General features: G+C 39.0%; 1 protein-coding gene across 2 annotated transcripts in view; it reads right to left on the reverse strand.

Moving 5' to 3' along the window:
- Positions 1-18,559, reverse strand: part of LOC117902460 — a 32,013-nt gene extending 13,454 nt beyond the window's left edge. The window contains exons 1-3 of one of the 2 annotated variants that reach the window (XM_034813862.1): positions 18,307-18,559; positions 7,617-7,781; positions 190-271 (exon numbers count right to left, since the gene is read on the reverse strand). In XM_034813862.1, the coding sequence (XP_034669753.1) occupies positions 190-271; positions 7,617-7,731 (197 nt within the window). In that variant the 5' untranslated portion in view covers positions 7,732-7,781; positions 18,307-18,559. Of the gene's footprint in view, positions 1-189; positions 272-7,616; positions 7,782-18,306 lie in introns of those variants that run through there. The other variant, XM_034813863.1, reaches the window with a different exon arrangement.
- Between the last annotated feature and the right edge of the window lie 2,364 nt (positions 18,560-20,923).

The raw sequence follows: 20,923 nt of genomic DNA on the forward strand, positions 1-20,923 counted from the left end.
TTCGCTCAAGCGTAGAGCTGGCAAAAAACTTGATTAGTTTCTCGGTTCAATCGCTCACAAGACAGAGAGCGAGCGAGGGAAAAATCTCTCTAAAATCGTAGCATCACAGAGACATAGACAGAGAGGGGATTGGGTTCTAGAAATGATCATAAATATGCATGTGGTTACGGTCATATGATTCCCACTCACCTTCGACACAGTTCGGCGCTTTTCTCCCACGAATGTTTGATATTGAAATATTTATAACAATTTAAGCCGCGCAGTTCCCAACCTGGAAAACAAATTTAAAACACATTAGACAAGGTCAGAGATGGTTTAGATATAATAGTTATAATTGAAGTAAAAATAGCATAAGAATTGGGCATCTAATTAAAAGGTTGGAGTGTTCTTTAACACTTAAAAATATAACATTTTGGCTTGCAATATAAATAAATTTTCGCAGTGCACATTTATTTAAGTAACACTTAAGAGAAATTTAATTAAAATGCAGCCCAAAATGAAGGTTTCTTTCCAGTTTAGCCAGTTGCTGCCAGAGACATCCCTCGTTAATGTTTGATTACTAATCTCAGTCTTCCTCCTCCTCCGACGAAGTCGAATCCGTTTCACTTTCGGAAGTCACTGCTGAGTGCTCATGCCAGAGGCTCCTCCAGTTCTTTATAATAAGTGGCAGCATAGTAATGGCCTAGTCTTTGCTTTATAAAGCCCGACTTTACAGACATTGCAAGAACATTCTTTAGATCTGTCTCGGCAAAACTTCGCTCTTGCGGTGTCAAATGATCAGTCACTAACAGCCCCATCAATACCCCAAGTTTAATGGGTTTATTCACATATTGCAGGGTAGTCAACAGTTCGGAGTTCCGAGGAAAATGTTCTCCTAAGAAACTTACTAAATATTTCTCTTGAATTTCTTCCGCCTTTTTTCCATAATTTAATACAACATTTAGAAGATTGCTCACCAGAAAATCTCAATTCCTGCTTCTACATATGTAAATGCGCTGCTCTATAGCTTAAGCCGCTTACAAAAAACCCCGGAGACATGGAAGTTTCATGGAAATGAATTTTGTGGTTAGTCTTAAGCTGTAAATATTCCACCCCGGGGCGGCAGTGAGACAGCGCTGAGATGTGACCCCAATCGAACACTTTAACTCGTTTTGCATAATTTATGGCCCAAGATCTTGGCAAAATTTCAGAACAAGAATATCAAGAGATAGCCAAGCTAATTGAGATACAGATGTGACTCTGTGACTGCGACTGGCATTTAGAGATGATCCGTGTTTGGATGTGTGGGTCTGTGGCGCTTTCATTTTCCGCCGCATGCTAAAAGTTTTCCTGGTAAAATGGGAAAGTTGCCGGGCGAAAAAATAAGCAGCACCGCCTTGTGTCTTGTGCTGCCTCGTGGCAGCTTGATTGACAGCTTTCATTTAAAATCAAATCGACTGAAATATGCTGCTGCTGCTGCACTCCTTGTGTGTGTGTATCGAAATCGAAACAAAAAGCAAAAGTATTTCAACCATTTTTCTGCTCAAAGCACGCGCAAACATTTAAAAGTCAGAAAGAGACACAAATGCGCTCGCAGTCTTGTGGGTCGGAGCGGGTAAAGTTGATCCAAAAACAAACCAACCCGATAAGTATGGGTGTTGCTTGGTCATGGACTTTCACGATTTCCGTGTCCAATTTGAGTCTCAACTTCGATTGAGAGACAATTGCAATTATGGCCACAAAATGCAATGCATTTTCATGCTGATAGATGACACACTACATCCTGCCGATAAGGCTTTGGGGATATGTACTGGAAACTGCTTTCGTTATTTGAGAGATGAAAAGTTCAAGATTTCCATTCAATTAAGGTGTCATAGGGGGCTTGAGCCGCACAAGGCTTGTCTACACAATCTCCTTGAACTCTCAACTCTGATTTGCAACCTGAACCCAACGCCTTGGCATTAAATTCATTCACTTTTTAGCCTTTCGCCCTGCTTACTGCATACAATTTGATGGAGGTGTTGTATAAGAATGACAAAAGACTCACATAAAGTTTATATAACAATATTAAAGTGCAGCAAAAGTTTACTTTTAAGAGTGACTTTTACTCCTAGTTTTTTACACAAACTTTACATAATTTTAAGCATTTTATTAAAATATTTTCCTACCCACTAAAACTCTTTTTACTAAGGATTTTAAGGGGATACTTTTTGATAATTCAGAGTCCATAATTTTCTCTGGTTTTTCCCCCATTAAACTCTTTCTTGTTATTTTCTCTTAGCCCAATTCTTGGACCGGAACCCAATCTATAATTGCCTCTTTCAATCCATGGCCAGTCGTAGCCCCATTCCATTTGCTAGAACGAAGAATCCGCCAAGCTGAAATAAGACCCCACCCAAGCTACAGGGGTACAGTTAGCTAACGTTCTGTTCGCGGCTTATTTGCTTACCTAACTGGTAGACTGTGCAGACTGTGGCTAAGTGAACCGCTATTTGCCACACAATTTGTTCGAATTTATTTATTGTTTGACCATTTACCGCGCAATTTATGCTTCAATGCCCGAAATAAACCCCGCACAGACACAGACACAGGCACAGAATTAACTGTAAGATGTTCCAGTTTAACAGCAGGAAAGAAAGTCTTGGAGTTACCCAACACACATAAGCAACAATTGAAATTGGAGTTGGCAGAAGAAGTCTCAAGTAATTGATTTTAATGCCTGGTGATTTATTCCCTCTGTTACTTTTGCAAGAGTTCTACTCCACCTACCGATGGCCATGTCACCATGACAGTCACAAGAGAGAACCCAGCCTCGAATGAATACTCATTCGATTCGCTGGGAGAGGAGCGCAATTAAAGCCACGTAACTGCCAATTGGCTTTGGAAATTCTTTTGCTCTGCGACTTGGGTGCAGCGCCACAGCCACAGAGTCACAAATCCGACAAGGTTAGCCGGTTTTCTGTACTGGCTTTAGCTTAAGCTTTGGCTTCAGCTTTAGCTTTACTTTTTTCTGTATTCTCCCTGTTGCCCGTGGCTTTTTTTCTCGACTTTTATTGAATTGTGTGCCAGATTTTTGAAATTCTTTGCCAGGAAGTTTTCTTGACTCTATGCAAATGTTTTTACTGCGTGACTTGGCCAAGTGTTGCTCCGTATCTTTGTCTTCTATATACTCTGATAGGTATATACGACTGCTGGCAGCTGCAGCGCTGTTTGCCTGCTTGATCATTGTCTATATAATTTTGCAGGGCGAAGCTCACACTCACAGCGATTGCAGCATATTTACTACAAACGAAAAGATCTTGTGTGTGAACACAATACATTAATTAATTCATTAAAAATGTGAGAATTTCTTACGTAAAGACAAACCATGTATCGAGGGAGTCTTTAGCTAGGTATATAAAAGATATATGCACATGGGGTTGCATTTATTTCCATGTATTTTTAACACTTTGTCAAAGTTAATGGTTTGTGTAGAGTTTTCTGGCTTGAGTGACTTGAACTAGATGTTTGAAATGTCAAGTTAACATGTGAGAACTTTTAATTGGTTTATTAGTTGGTTACCACAGCAGTCTGTGCTTGTCTTTGGCATTTATTGGACATGGGAATACATTTTGTAATGAATATGAAAAGGCTTAGATTTACGACTAAGTTGGGAATGAAATTCTATTTAAAAGTAATCTAAATTAATGTATAAAATCCATAAGTAAGTTGCATCTTCAAATCATAACATTTTCTACAACTTATTCCCTGCTTCAATTGCCTAAAATTAACTCTAATCCCTTTCCAAAAATCTTCCACAAACGATAACAAGTCACGTATTAGATTGTGGTTCCGCCACTAGCCCAATTTTGTAGCCCAATTTCGTAATACTCTTGGCACATAATTATCTCTGCTCAACCTCAAAAAAATTACCCACTTCCCTCCAAAAACAAACTCAAGCCAAGCCCTGTTTCAAAACTTATTTTTTTTCCTTTAGTTCTTTGGCTTGAAGAAAAAGTGAAAACTTGCTTGCGGTTTGCCATAAATCTTCTTTACTTTTGTGCTCATTTCATTAACCCCATTCGTTGTGCATTTCCAGCGATGTTTTACTCGTATCTTGAGCATAAAATCTTTCTCGAAAAAGAAGCTGAAAGCAGAGACCTTCGCTCAGAGAACTCAATTTGCTGGCGAGTGCGTAGAAAGCTTGAAAGCAAGACACAAATCAAGTACACAAGTTCTTTGAAGTGTCTAGGAATTAGTGGTTGGATTAAGCATTGATTAGAGTTTAATCTAGCTGATTTTTTTCTTTGGTTTTTTGTTCACACAGAAATCAGTCAAGTGGCAAAGTGTTGACTTCCCTCAACCATCACATGAGCCACCGGAAAATGTACAAAAATTTGTTTAATTCGTTATAAACACACGCGCATTTCACGCTTTGTGATTAACTAAATGCCTCAATAACATAAATAATATTACACACAACAAAAAATAAACCTTAAAGAGGTTTAAATGTTTTATTTTTTGATCCATAAATCACATGAGCATACCACGTGTGGTGCTTGACGACCCAGAAAGTTGTATCTACCCCTTGAAAATACTTCAACTCTTTTCTTGCAGTGTCTTGCTTGAGTAGAAGAAGCCAAAAGAAGCCGCAAAGAACTGTCCAAGAGAGTTGCTCATTTAATTAGCTGTTGCCTCCTCTTCGACGCTCTTTACTCAAGCGTGTCCAAAATTGTGGAAGTTCTAGGTCTTCTTCGACTCTCAGAACTCACAGCACTCTTCTCTCTGCGTTTGTGTCAGTCTGTCAAAGTCGGGTTGTTTGTTCATCGTTTGGTTCATCAATTTGAGACATTTACAGTTAGGCTCAGGCGCAGGCGCGTGATTCTTAAGTGGTCGCCAATGGCGATACAACTTTTGACTGACTTTTGGGTCTGCGTTGCTGTAGCTCTAGCTTTGAGCTGAGGCTGTGACTGTAACTGCTGGAAATGTTCCATGACACGCAAGGAAAATTGATTCTTTTGGGCTGGCATGTTTGGGGAAATTTTATGCATTCATTTAACAATTATTATTTACATTTTTAGAGGCCGAAAACTACCAAAATGAATAAATTCTCTTATTCATTTTTGTTCTAGTAAAGTTTTCTTAACGCACACATCCATGAAATCGACTTTAATTGAAACATTTTGTAACCCAAACCCATCTAGCCTTGGTTTAGCCCCATAGCCCCATCCTCATCACCATTTGGTTTGACACCAAAAATACTTGCTTCTAAGATCTCTGACATCTCTGTGTGACAGCTAAACTAATGGCTGAGCATCAAAGTGCCATTAGTTGAGTCATAAAAGACCAACAAAAAAAAAAAGAAATAAAATAAAAATAAAAAAGATTTCTACAAATTTTTGGCCCATATCTGTGTCGTGGTTTTTGGTTTATTAACATTCATCAATAGGAGGGAAAACTGAGGGGGAAAAGCGGGTAAAAAACTGCAATAACTGGCAACAGTTTGGCCTATTTTTTTGAGCCCGAGTGTGAGTGTGTGTCTGTAACCAAACCCAAGCGAAAGACTGCACCTAAAACAAGTCATCGACACACCGACAGACACCTGCATATGGTAAAAGCTTTAATGCAATGCACAGCAGCAGAAAAAAAGCATTTGTATTTATGAAAAAACAAACGCAAGGAAGGCTTAATGAAAAGGAATGAAATGATAGACACCCTATCGATATTTCAATATGAAATCTATAAAATATTGTATTGCGGCCTCGCTGCACATTTTTTACATGTTGTAAAAATATAAAAATAAAATAAAACTACACCTTTAATATTTTAAAAACAAAGTCCCACCTTTACTGCCCTGCAAACATCTTCAAATCCCCAAAATACCCTCTTCTAGGGTATCAAAATAAAAGACTTAGGCAACGAACTTGTTTGCTAGCCATGATCTGAGTGTGTGCGTGGTGTGTGTTTATGGTGTGCAAGTGTTAATCAGCACCGCACACACACACACAGTACCTGCAGCTAGTTAGGAGATGGATGGACGCATGGAATCCGCGGCAGGCAAGTGGCACACAGCGGGTAGAGCCAGTAGGTAGATCCAGTGGCAAAAGGCAGGAGCTCGTCAGTCAGTCAGTCAGTCGCTCAGTCAGTCAGTCAGCGCACAATAAATACAGCAACGCCAAATAACCGTTAAGAAATCTCGTTTCCAAAGCCCCATGTCTGGAGTTGGAAATTCTTTTTATGGAGTACCCCGCACATGCCCATGCCCCTACCCCATAGCCATACCCAGCGAGTATTCTATATGCTGTCATGGCATGGAATTCTATGGAGCAGTGAGGAGAATGGTAATGGAGGAAGGCTTAAACAAGTTTTGGCATATGTAATAACCGTTATCGGTCTCTGGCACTCTTCCACACATATAGATAGATGGTTGTAGGTGGCAAAAACTCAAGTGAAAGGCTGCTATATATGTTTATATTATACGTATTACTCTCCTCCATGATGATTGATTAACTTTTGTCATAACTTCCGTCATATTCTCCAGTTTCTGCACACTTTTCAGCATTCCCTCAATTGTATTTCATTTCAGTTTGAGTCTCTTTTTTGTGTGCTGTGTGCCAACTCGTTTAGCAGGTTGCTTATTGGCTTTTGTGGATTTTGTCATTAGCTAAAGAATTTTTATTTTATGGTCGGGTGTGTGGCTGTGTCTATGACACAAGTTTTAATGACTGAAAGAGCTGGCAGTGAGAATATGAACATGAAATAAGCATTTTACTTAGCCCCAAAGCTTGATAAATGATGAAAGTTACATTGAAATCTGCATAGATCATCGAAATTCTTAGCTTTACAAGTCATGAATGAAAATGATTTCCTACATGCCTAATGATCTACTTTTGATTGATCTGTGCGGCCTTTTCTTGGCTTATCATTCAGGAAATTGGATGATTAACGAAAGAAAACTCCCAGTCATCCTCGTTTGATCATTTCTTGCCTTTAAGCGCCTGTTAAACACCATGAAATCCACATTAATTGGTTGAAAAAGTGGATGAAACAAATTAGAACACATTTTTCATGGTTCACAAGATTTAGGAAGATTTTTCATTAATTTTTATTCTTAATTTGGGTCAACAACGAGACTCGGATTGCATGCTTTGAAGTGTTCTTTTCTAAGTTTTGAGTCTTTAACAACCGGAAATCATTTATCGCCGTTCAAAGACAATTAATTGTACAATTAGAAACTCTTAGAACTGCAGAGAGATACGAAAATTAAAGACATAATTGGCAGCGCCAAGTTCAGGCACACCCAAACAGCAAAACCGAGCAAGAATGGTAGTAAAATAATCGTGAAATATCGACTAAGAGATACCTTATATTATTTTGTATCTGTCTTTTATTTATTAACCTCTGGACACCATTTCTTCTCTATCCTTTTTCTACCTCTAACATATTTCTTCTCTCCACGATCACCAATTACAAACGCCGCTCAAACCAAAACCAATTGGTACCCACTTGCCATTTGGTATAATTATATTCGCTTTTGATTAATGCGCTAAGCTTTGGCTTTGGTTTCTATGCCACACCTGCGTCCGCTTATAACCACGCACACGTGTGCGCCATGCAATACGGAATTCAGTTGATTTTGGGTTTGGGATTTGACTTACCATTTGGACAGGAGAACGCCTCGTCGGCTGTGATTGTTTGCAGCAATTGGCACAGCAGCAGCGACAACAGCAAAGCGGCCAGCCAATGCGAATTGGCTGCCGTCGAATGTTTCATGTTGGCCCGATTAAATGACCAATTGAGCCGCCCAAAGTTTGGTCAACAATCTGCAAAGAAATAAAAGTGAAAAGTATTGTCAGTTGGGTTCACATTTTTAGTTCGATTTCTGCTCTCAAATCGAACAGACAATAATCGAGTGGAAATTAGTTTATGGGCGAGGCCAAAATTCAAAAACTGGTTGCTTCATTCACACCTCACACACACACACACACACAACATAAATGATTAGCAAATTTATTCCCCCCACTGACTCAGTCCACTTCTGAGCCTGAGTCTCTGCTCTGAGCACGTGTTTCTCTGCGGCCTGTCGTCGCGTTTGCTGAATGCGGTTTTAGAAAGTTTTAGACCGCAGTTTGCGCAAAGAATTTTGCATACTATATTTTAGCTTACTCTCCGGTTGAAGGTGAGCCATTAATTTAACTAATGTTCGTTTTATGCGTTTGCTTATAACAAAGTTTGGAATTTCTGAGTGCTGAATTTCAAGCAAGTGAAAATTTGTATTTAGGGAATTTTGTGTCGTGGCATTGCCGGGAATAGCTTAGCTGTAAGTTAATTTATTTTCTTTTATTTATTGCATATTTATTTCATTTCAAAAGCGACTTTAAATTGAATTCTTTGAACAATAATGAGTCATAAGGAATTAATTCAATTGCCAGCTTCATCATGAACTTGTTTAACACTCAACAAACACACAAATATATTAACAACAAAAGTCAAGAGTCAAAATGTGGCTTAGATATGACAAAGTTTAAGGTTTTTTCTTCTCTGTTTATTTATGTTTGTAAGTATGTCTGAACTTGTTTGCAGTCACTGTGTCTGTCTGACTGTGTGAGTCTCTTTTCATTCATATCCAAAGCTAAACTAAATAATGTCTGTCTGTCTGCCTGGGGCGGGGTCTGTTCGTGCGGCTTGCCCCTGGCACCTTCTACCGTTTTTTGTAAGCGGAGATCGAGGCGCAAGGTTGCCGTTATTGTCAAGTAATTATAGCCTGGCCAACACACAAGATGCACTGTTACGAGTGCCGCCTCCTGCCTGCCAGTTTGTTACAGTTTGCATTTGAATTTGTTTTTGGCTTAAGTCAAGGCATTTTTTGGGCGGTCGAATGTAGAGTCTAAGTCTCATTTTTATAGGTTTTTCTATACCATATTTCGTATTTGAATTTTTATTGGCACTGAATAATTTTCTACATTAAATTTCCCTTCTTTCGTTACAACTTTGCTCCCAAAGACTTTTGTGTTTGTAATGCAAAGCTTTCAAAAGCAATCGAAAAAGTGAGTCGGACAACAAATCAGACACTGTCCAGTTTCAGACTCTGCCCTCGTCCATTACCAACTTCCGCAAATTGTGTTTGTAAGAAATCTCAATCCCAGCTTAAAACTTTAGTCAAACGCGAAGGCAAACGCCCTGCCTGCCACATGTTTCATTTGCAATGGGATACCCGCCAGCTCTCAAGAAAATGTTAGATAACTTTGTTGCATGCGAACACCCAAAGGCTTAAGCCCGCAACAAAAAATAAACATACAATATGTATATACAAATAAATGAATAAAGCGGCTTTGGCCCGGGGACTCAATCTGGTCTTGGCGGCTTTTTATTGAGGGAAAAAATAATTTGCAAGTAAGCCCAGCGCCTGCACGCACGACCCAGCAGTAGCAGCAGCAGCAGCACTGCCACTCAGCGCTAATTAAGGAAAATAGAGAGATGCCCGGCCCGAGCTCTTGTCTACTTAAGACATGCCCTTTAAGAGGGTATTAGGATTTTTTAGAAATATTTGTGGTGCAGTGGGAAATATCTTGCATTGGAAAAAAGGGTTTGAGAACGAATAATCAGAGGAAACATTACATTTTACGCTAAAAATATTATTTTACATAATAAATTAATTAATAAAAACACCTGCACCTGTTAGAGCATCTAAATCTTCGACCACTCCTGGCTTTTAGTCAATTTTTTATTTGAAATTTAAGCAAAAAGGGCATTGAATTATGCAATGCGTTTGTGCTGTTTGCTATTTTCTTTGGCGTGGAATTTTCTCAGTTTATATTATAGTTGAAACTCTTGTTGCAGCTGCTGTTGCTGCCACAAGTTGCAAAGCCGCAGGCTTTGAGCCAGCCGCATTTTTTGTGCAATTAGCTGGCTATGCGGTTTGGCCCAGAAAGCAACTTGCAGCAGCAGCAGCAGCAGCTGAAGTCGAAGCCAAAGCAGCCGTCAAACAACAAACTTGTTCGATACCTAACTGTTTTCCCTCCCTGCCACCTGCGCTTGTGTTTATCTACCTGTCCCCGACCGCAGAAGCATTCGTGTGGGTTGTGTGGGATGTGTACCCAAAGCATTGTTTAGGCAAAACGCCAAAGTAAAGTCTGGTGTAAAGTCGGATAAACTCTACACAAATAAAGTCAAGTCAGGCCCGTAGCCAAGTCAAGTCGAAACTCTTGACAGTAGTCGGCGGAAAGGCGCCAAAAATTATACACATTTTGCCTGCAAAATGTATTTACTTTGCTGTTTAATGAAGCGCCGCCGGAGCACACCGGAAAAAGGGGGGGCGTGGATGGTGTGGTGGGCGTTGTGGAGGCTATGACCTACCCATAACCATAGACCCGTAGACAGCATTGTCATTAGCCCCATAAGTTGACTGTGAAATCTGTGAATTTGTGAATTCATTGAAGGTTAGATGGCATCTGCAGTCACAATTAAGTTTATGGTAAAAATGAATTTAAATTGGGGTTTTAAAATATATTAAAATACATAGAATAAATAATTTAAATTCACATAATTTAGCACTAAACACACAATTATATTTTCTATAAAATTATAAACTGTACTTCTACTTATATATTTTATTTTTAAAGCACTTTCCTTCCCCTGTTCACAACGGTTATTGCCAGAGAATTTTCTCTAATTTTCTTGATTGATTGCCGTCAGCGGTGGCATATTAATTTGACCAAATAACAGTTAGAAGTCAACACCCTGGCAAATATTCGGCTGACAGGGCATTATATAATCACAGCTAATGAGCATTTTGAGAGACTGACAGCCGACAGCATGACAAAACAACCAAAAATCGATTCAAGCACGAACCAAGCCAAGAGGCTCACAAAACTTGGCCAACAAAATAATTTCCAATTCTCCACTGAAAGTCGAGAGATGCAAGCGATGAATGCATACTGCACAAATATGCAAATATGTTTGCGCGTTGGCCAATAAATAAATACAAAATGGAAGGAAAATTAAAAGCTTTTTAGCATGTAAATAAAATGTAAGCCAGCGACGGACGAGAGTGAAAGGTCCGAGCGATCGTCTCTTGGGTGTGTGTTGATTTAGTGGCTTCGGTTTATTGGCCATTGATTCGACTTTTGATTATGTATCTTCATTATGCAGACCAGACACCCATCGAATGGTTAAGCAAACATTTCGAAAGATTCACAAAGTTAATTTGCATGAAAATGGGCGGCATGGGAAGTCAACGCCAACGGCAGAAAGGCGGGCTCAGTGTATTTTCGTAATTCCCATGACTGACACAATTTAAAAGGTTGATTAAGGTTTCATTTATGGATCTAATAATACATGAAACCAAGAAAAATTCGTTACAGTAACTAAAACCTTAAAAGTTAAAGTAGTTGCAGGCCTTCTTCTATTTAAATATCACTGAACACCCCCCAAAGGTTAATTATGCCTTCATTTATGGCCAGAACATTTGCTAAATTATTGCTCAAGTTCATTTTATTATACCAATTCAAAGGGCAGTAAATCGTCCAATCACAAGCCGCACAACCTGTGGCACATTCAACACTTTGCAACGAAACTTGACAGCGCGGCAGACAAGAGAACGAACCACGAACCTCTCATCATCAGCAGCACCAGCTGAGGCATCATCATCATCAGCACCATCTCTGCATAATGATCAGAGCCTTCAAACAGAACAAAAGACTTGTGCAACGACGAAACGTAAAAACCTTTTTCCATTTTGCATCGGCGGCTGAAAGTTTCGCAATCGGAATTGAAAAACTGCAATCAAAATTCAAATATTTTCCTGTATGCAAAGCGGAACGTGGAACCGGTTTACCCTCACTCCTCTGCATGCTTCCAAGAGCTCTACGTTATTGATGACACCTTCGACATTTAGCCAGCAGCAAAGCAAAGCAAAGAAAAGCAAAATCAAAATCAAAACCTTATAGAGAGATGACTAACCCGCCGCACAAAATGGTAAAAGTCAAACGGGGGTACATAATTTCTGTTGAACTTTTTGTTGCTTCAACTTCAACTTCTGCTGCTGGTTTTTTGTTGTTTTTTGTCGATTTTGGTGATTGGAAATGCAGCTGCTGCTGCCTGCCGGCATGCCTTTTACGGACTGCGTTTAGTTTTCCATTTTCATTCCATCCCGCAGTTTTCCACCAAAAGGCTACAGAGGAGACTTTCACTTGTGCACTTGTCTGGCTGGGGAGCATTTGCAGTGCTTGTTTTTCCCTCCAGCCTTTGGTGTGTGTTTTCTTTTGGCGTGTTTTCTTTGGCCACACAACCAACACACAACATAAACAGCAAGCCAACACGTTTCCACTTTTTTCTTTCTGTTTAGTGTCTGCCCAACTAATGACCAAATATTATTTTACTTTGATTTTTTGTTGTGTTTTTCTTGTTTTGTTTTTCTTGGCCTGAAGGTCAATTGCTTTTTATGGGAATTCTCACAAATTGAGTTAATTTTTTGGTGTCAGTCGATTGGTGGAGATCGAAACGAGAGAGTCGAGTGTGGCGTCTAGCGAGGAAGTTTTTATTGCAGGTGAAACTGGGACACCAGCCATGGAGGATTGAGTAGTTTGAAGATCAAATGGTTAAGTGAAATTTATTTGAGTTTCAGGATCAGTTAAAGATCACTTAAAGAAGTATTTAAATTGTGGCACAGCAATCACATTCAGATCGTTACAATCTAAGCCACTTAGACAGCAGAGATTTGCTTTTAACTTAATTGAATCTTATGGAGAAATCATGGGCAATTTGATCATTTTGTTGTCTAGATCAATCGAATTCATTCATTGATTGACTGAGGTTTCTCTTGAAATTATAATAAATGTTCAATGAGCTGTTCTTGGCATGAAAAAGAAAGAGAATTATAAAGATATTATATATTTATTAGATCTATTCGATTAATGATCTATTAATATACATATCTACTAATTAATCTCTAATCAATTCAATGGCTATTTCAGTGCTCTAAAGATCCCAAAAGTCGAATCATAAGAACACCAGGGAGGGCGACTACTTTAGGGGTCGGCTTTGCTTTGTTCTCGCATCAGACTCACTCTCACTCCCGCTCCAACATAATCGAATCGAATTCATTCCGTTATGAGTCTCCCTCCAGTGGGCAGAGACAGAAACCAAAACCAGATTTATATGTAAATTTATGTTCTTTCTTGGAGGCTTCGTGATTTCTTTTCTTCCCCCCTTTGGGCTGTTTGCTATTGATCTTTGGGGTTTGAAGCAGCAAATTTTGGTCGTTAATTTCGATGGTCAGGTAGCCTGCTGCAGCAGCAGCCACAGCCACGGGGAGCACTGACTGGAGAGTGGAGTGTGGAGAGCAAAACCAGCTGGGGCAGCTGTCCGCTCAGCGGAGAGACCCATTGAACTAGTTTCGGGCTTGTGGCATGTAAGTTTTTATTTTTATTTCTATTTTTTTGTTGTGAATGCTTTTGGTATTTGGGTTACATGAATTGTTTGTGGCCAAAGTTTTGCGGCTGGATAATGGGCTTTCGATAGGGCAGCAAAATAAAAGGGCCTAATGAGCTATGAAGGTTGTCGTGCGGTTTGCAGGCCACTTACGAGTTATGGAAACACTTATTTTATAAGTCCACAATAAATGCCTGAACTGAAAGCTCTCAATCCATAAATACGTTCATATTTAAAATGGTCCGAAAACCTACTAAAACATATACTCAAAGTGTAAGCCATAACAGCTGCGAGTATTTGCTTGATTTTCCTTTTAGGCAATTCATTCACTGGAAACTGTTTTCCTCGAGCAAGCAATAGCCAAGCCAAAACTCATATTTGTACGAGTATTTATTTTTCGTTTTGTTTTGGGTAACTTGCCACTGCCACATACAACATTCATTTGTTTTTCATGTACTCGAACGAACAGCAAAACCCGTCGAAAGCTGCTCAAGTGATTTCTACTGGCCAACACTTTCACGAGCTGCAAAATGCGAAGCAAAAGCAGGGGCAGTGGGTGCCCCCCGCCCGACTGCAATTAATTTTAAATCCCAAATGGACTTGGAAAAAGTTTTGTGTGTGTTTTTCTTTTGTCTCAAGTTGGAGATTTTGTAACTGAAAATAAAAACGAAGCAGAAGATGCCGCTGAAATGCTAAAATATGCATTGGCCCGGGCCGCACCTTAACAGTCGAGTGGCCAAAATGTAGTCAGCGGCTCTTGTCAAACAGAAATACACACAGTTAAAACACTGAGAAGTGAATTGAAGACACGCCCGCAATATTTGAAAGAGCCATCATTCAAAACAATGAGCGGCGGCGCCGAAATTATATCATCAGAAAGCTACCAAGTGGAAAGGCTCTAAGAAAGTGGTAGAGTACAGCTGAAAGGTAGAGTTTTGAATGATTAAACCAAAGGCTACACATAAATGAAACTTTTGGCAAGAAAAAATTACTACAAATAAGAGTTTTATAAAGCCCAAGAAATTGTAAAATATTTCTTCAAATCCTAATCAAAGTCTCCACATTCTATGCCAAGAAATTAGCTAATAAAATATATTTAATTAGAGTGCTTCCATTTTCTACTCCATAACTGCATGAAAAATCTACCAACATCTTCCCTAAAAAAGAAGACCCAAAACAAACACTGAAATGCCTTCCACCCAGAGAGTATCAATATCACACAGACACAGCACCAAAGTATTCTATTTTGTTTGTTAGTGACTTTTGAAATTGAAGACGATGACTGCTGCGTGGCTCAAGCCGTCAAGAATGCAGCCAAAAAGGCAAAAGCAACAAGTAAGAGGAGGCCCAAAAACAGGTTAACACAAAAATATGCACACCAGAGAGACGAGAGACAGAGTCAAGAGTCAGACAGTCTGCTCAAGAGTTAGGCGAGAGATCATTGTATTCGTTCGCTGTATTCCTATTAGTATTCTTGTGTGAAGCAGTCATGTGAATTATATTTGTTGAGACAGTATTTGTTTGGATGAAAAAAAAAACCCCCAAAGATAATCTTGAAAGTGAATGCTGGAGGGGGACGAAGCTGAGCGGAAAAATGTGAAAATGCCAAAGTTTGTGGATAAAGTTGTTGGTTAAGAGAAGATGGCTTAAGAATGAACTAAAGAAGCAGAAACAAATTTTGGAGGCTACAGATTTGTACTAGAAAATAAACCAAAAAATCGACTTTTAAATAGTCACATTCTGATCAAATCCCTCTACCACCCTGCATCATTTTGTTTTCTCTTCTAGTCTTTACCTCTTTCGTGTCTCATCTCGTCACACAAAGCTTAATCATTTTTCTTTTACGCTGCAACAATTGTCGACAATGACAGCGTCAAATGTTTCTTTCATTTTTTTTGTTCAGCTCCACTTTTCTATCCAATTCTCACAATTATATTTATAAGAAGAAAACGGAAAAACGCACACAAAGATGGTGAAAAGTAGAGATAGAGACAGATAGTACTCGTAGAAAAATAAAGAAAATTTGTGGCAATTGTAACTAATCGACGGACGGACGAACGGACAGACAGCTGCCAGATGGCGCCGTGAAAGCGCCCACCTTGAAAAACTTATGAAATTGTCAACTGCTTTTCAACATGATTAGGCTGCTTTTTTTCCCAGAGAGACAGAGAAAAGATGACCATTAATTCGCTTTTAGAATGAGTTTGGAAATTGTACAAGCACTTTCACTGCGCCACTGAGACGGAAGTTGAGAATTTACAACAGATTGAAATCAAAATTCAAAGACACTTTCGTTGACAGGAAAGAGTTTGAGAAAAATAAATCCAAGCAGGCTGTTTGATTTCCTCTACTTATAATTACAATCACAACAGTTGACTCTCCATACACCACTTGAATAATTATAATGCTCTCAATGCCACATCTGCAGCCGCTTAGACTAATTTCATACATGAATGAACACCAATTTCTATGTCAAACCCTGATAGAAGGCAGCAGAAGGGGAAGGAGAAACGTAAAATAACGAGAAAGATCTGGGGAAGTAGGACTAGACTAGTACGAGTAAATGTTGTACAATATCATAAAATATAATATTAATCCCCACTAAAACATTACATTTTAGTCGGTAAAGATCTTAACCCAAACAATGGACATTCCTTTGGCATCAACACTTTGATGGATGCCTCTCAAAATCAACTCAGACACGCCCTTCAATTTATTTTTCTCTTTTTATGGCACAACTGACATTGGATATGTGTCCAGAGATTTGTCATTCCTGTTTATTGGGTTCAGGATTCTGGCTCCAAAAAGGTGTATCCGATTTTTCCCAATGACTTCTCGCACTTTCAGTGCAGGTATTAAAGTACCTCGGATTCGATGTGTTTTACCTGTGATTTTTGTGAATTGATTCTAGCTATTTTGTTAGGCTCCTAAGGGTTTGTTTTTGTGGCTGACTCTACCTGCGGCTGGCAATTATCCATCCACCTTCGACAAAAAAAAGGTAACTCCTAGATGACTTTTTTGTTGTTTGATTCCTGTGAAATGTAGGGATTATAGATGATCTAAGCGCAACAGTTTCCAGAAACCCGAAACTACGTTTTCTCTATTGAAATCGAGTTGGAATATGCGTGCCTAATGGAATGGAATCTGCGTGTAGGGGAAAAGTAGCCAAGAATGTAAATTTAATTCTACTTTTTGAGAGATGTTGTGTAATCTTTTAGAGAACAAAGTATCACATGTTTAAGAGGATAAAAGACAGAATGGTTTGAGGGTAATATGACGACAGAGAATTCCCTTAGGATTATGTTTACGAAATGTGGAAAACTTGCGACATTTGATCACATTAAAGATATATACCCGTTTCTGTTGAGTTTTTTGTACACAACCACAGCACAAAACAACACTAATAATACTCATAAACATTCCAATCAATCACTCAACTATTTCCTAGCTCATGACTCATTTCATTTCACTGCAAAAACCATTCAAATCCAAAGACTTGGACAACAAACTTGATGTAAAGACTTGAGCAGCAATAACTTTTGCAACCCTCTACTTCCGTTTGACGATCATCAATATACAAATTATGACTAAGTCATAAGCCATAGCCCATCCTGAACCATAAAGCACGCGCTTCAAACAAGTTTTACTCGTTTTTAAAATTCGTATGGAAATGATTTTAGTAGAACCGAAACTCTCCACTCTTCAGAGATGAATTCTTTAATCATGGCACAAAATTCCATAAAGAAACGAGTTTGTTTTAGTAGTTAGCAAATAGCTTTGCCAAAAAAAAAGGGCAAACAGACAGAGTTGTTCGTTTTTTGTATTTACAAATCTGATGAGTGGGATTTTTGTGCGGGTTTGTGCGAGGCCTCTTGGGTACGTCATTTGTTCTGCTTTTCACTTGAAGTTTCAGTGAAATTTCTTTCTTTCTCGGGGGAGAACGCGGGAGAGTGCGTCTTGAAATTGAGGTTAACTGTTTTGGTAGCTCTCGCTTTTCGTGTGAGAGAGAGAGAGGGGCAGACCACAGCTTTATATGGGGGATTGTCAGGGGCGACCCCTCCTCCACTAGACTTGGCCTTTATTGAATGAAATGCGACAACAAAGGTGCGTCAGACACAGTCTTTCGTCTTTTGAGGTTTTTTGTGTTGTTGTGTTTTTTGTTTTGTTTAATAGAAAGTAAAAGAAATTGTGTTCTGTGTGCCAGTTTATGGAGAGTAAAGGGGTATCGTGCATGGCCCGCAGCATAACCAGCAATTGTCTGCTCAATCAATTATTTAAACACAATTAAAACAAAGTTTTTAATTGTAAATTGTTGGCTAAAACGAAAGCATGCCACCATTGTTTTTATATCGAATATTTGCGCAATGACTGGGGCGTGGCAACATATTGAGTGTTTATTGAATTATTTATTGATTGATGTGATGGCGGATAATGATGTCAGCCAGCTAGCGTAGACATATCGTCATCGTTGGTTGGAATCGAGGGTATCATAAGCTTCATTAATTTCTATAGAAAGAAACCCTCTGCTCTAATCTTCTTAAACCACTTTCCCTTCCACTCTGACGGATGCTCAGAATTTCAAGAAAATAAAAACGTGAATGAAAGTTTCTTTTGAAGAAAAAGTTGTTGATTTGAAAATGATGGCTCCAATATCGGATTTGTTTGTAATTATTTAATGATTGCCAGACACGACACGCAGCGAAGATCTAATTATTATATTTTAATAAGCTGCTAGATAAATCGAAGCTGACAGCGGATAAAAATAGGTTACAATTTTTACCACATTTATATATAAAATTCCTTCTTTCTACATGTTTATTTATCTTTTTTTTTTTGCCCCTTCAATTTACCAGTTTCGTTTATTAGTCATTCTCCGTTTCTCCACTCTTTCTGCGGCCATTTCAATATGCAACTCACCTCGTGTTGATGCAGATATGTAAATATATCTGTATGTATAGGTTTGTATCGTTTTATATATCGTTTCGCGAGTGTTTTAATAATCCAATTTATGTGGCATGTCAGCTGGTTATCCTTGGGGCTTCCACAACGTTTCTTTCCCTTTTTTTTCCCGACAACTGCGGTGTCGTTTCTTTAGCTTTTGTTTTTTGTTTTTATGGCAACTTTTTTTGGTTTTTATTTATAAAACTATATGGACAAGGCCAACGTTGCACTAAAGAGAGAGATACATATTCAAAAGATAATTAAAAAAAAGATTCCCAAAGTAAGAGAAGCAAAGAAGGAGCAAAACTGAAACGCGTCACCATAAACATAATTTATGATCGGTTCGGTTCGGTTCTTCGGCTATGGTTCGACTATCTATCTATCTATAGGTTTCTCTAATGGGGTTGGGTCTTTGTTTAATTATGCATGCGCTGGTAGAAGAAACCAGAAAGAATTCTATTTAAGAAATCCGAGCACGTCTTCGCAATGTGTTGGGAACATTTAAGTTTTTGGCTTTGGGGAATATTTATGCTAATGAAATGGAGGGCTAGCAAGAATTCCTGGACAAATGACTTAAGCCACAAAAGAGTTTAAGTTTAAGCAACGATTTGTTGCACTTTTTTTCAACCACAAAAAGCTGTTACTTTTTGGGCACTTATTTTCTTGTTTTTGTGGTTGATTTTCCTGGCTCCATTTCTTTTGGCCATTGCGCAAAACACTTGCTGGCCTGCGCTGGCGTTTAATGTTGCCTTCTTCTTATTATTTTGTTGTTGTTCAACCGTATGTCGGTTATTTCTACCCCGGTTAATGGGAGCGTAAATGCGCAGCTGGCATGAGAAGAAGTGCCACAAGAGTACGAGTACCAGCAGTGGTGTCTTACATACAAGTCTCTCCTTATGTTTGTGTCTGTTTCTTGGCTGCCGCTATTCTAATGCCAGTAAAAAAGCAAAAAAAGTAAAGTGCAAAAGGCACAGACAAGTTAATGGAGTGGTAAAAACCGAGCAACAATATCGTATGCTGAAGCATATGGAGAGAGAGCGCAAAAAAAGAAGATGGCAAAATTACTACAAGACAAGTTCAACTAACTTGCGATGGCTAAACACCATAGAAAATACGCCACACGGTAGCCAGCAACGGTTTATGAAAGAAATATTGTTCCCCTTGGAAATTGTCTTCCTATGTGAAGATGTTTTTACATATGTAAAATTATGCATATATTTTAGTTGAAATGGAGGATCTACCTGTTGTTTTTATTGCAGATATTTCTACACAATTAAACCTGTGGACATCATCCATACACAGGCACTTCTATGGCATTTATAACTTAAAACTTTTAAAAGTTTCTTTAAGTCTAAAATCTTTCATTGCAAAATATTCGTTTAAAATGTATTAAACTAATATCTGATGGAACTATTTATGTTTTAAAGTTTTTAATCTCTGTAAATTCGTTTTTGTTTGGTTGTCTTCAATTGTATTCATAGGAATCCTCGTAGATTTATTTTGTTTCACTTTTCATTCTGTTCCTTAATTATAAACACTATTAATCCGTCAATAAATCACTAAATCCATTTAAATTCCTCGTTTTTTTTACAACGTTGGCAATTTAAAGATCATAGAGCACACAAGATCCCAGCACGCGTTTCCATTAAAAATCCTTGTATTTTTTTGCCCATGCACACGGACGTGGAAATTGCAAGAAAACAATTGAATAAAATCCAGTTTCGAGGTTGAATACATTCACAAAATGCACAAACACTGAGAGATTCTTAAGAGACAGAGAGTAAGACAAAGAGAGAGGTCTATGTATCCGTGGAGAAATTCCGTTTACTGTACCATGCCACACGAAGGCCAGACTCAGACTAAAACTTGTTCAAGAAAAATCAACGACGGGCCACCGCCTGCACCTGAAGTTTCAGACCACGCACGCACACACACTCGCACACAGACCACAAGACACGACAGCAAAAGAAATAAGAAGACAGCGAAGAAGGCAGAGTACGGAAAGGTAGAGAAGGCAGAGAGCAAGCAGCCGATAGGTAGAAATGTAAGACAAGAAAGGAAAATAAAACAGTGCCTGCCCCCTCGCCCGTTTTACAGATTTTCTTTTGGCCTTCTCAGACTTCTTAACGGCTTTCACACACACACACACACAGAGATACACACACATAAGCGATACATACACTTGTCTAAATCGTTTTTACTGTGCCGTTCCGCAGCGACTCAAACGTCGGTCCACAACGCGCCACAGTTGAAAGCATACTGAAAAAGCTTCCGATTTCTCGTAATATAGCGGCAAACCGGCATGCCGATCGTTGGCTTAAAAACACGGCCTGGAAATGCCGGCGAATTCGCCGCAAAAATGCTAACCAAACGTCTGCGTACGTCGGTACGTGGGCTCAAAAGCGGACAGAGGATTAGATGTCCTTTTCTTTCTTGAGAAATTTTCAGCTAATTGCACGGATGGCACATGTGCCTTTGATCCGGGGTTTTACCCTCCTACTTCTGCAGGCGGCTGCCAGCCTGTTGCTGTTTTCAAATATTTACTACACCAAAGACCCCGAGCGGCCATAAAGCGGTGCAAAATGTGCGAAAT

Source organism: Drosophila subobscura, chromosome U (genome assembly GCF_008121235.1).
Source record: "Drosophila subobscura isolate 14011-0131.10 chromosome U, UCBerk_Dsub_1.0, whole genome shotgun sequence".
NCBI classification, from domain to species: domain Eukaryota; kingdom Metazoa; phylum Arthropoda; class Insecta; order Diptera; family Drosophilidae; genus Drosophila; species Drosophila subobscura.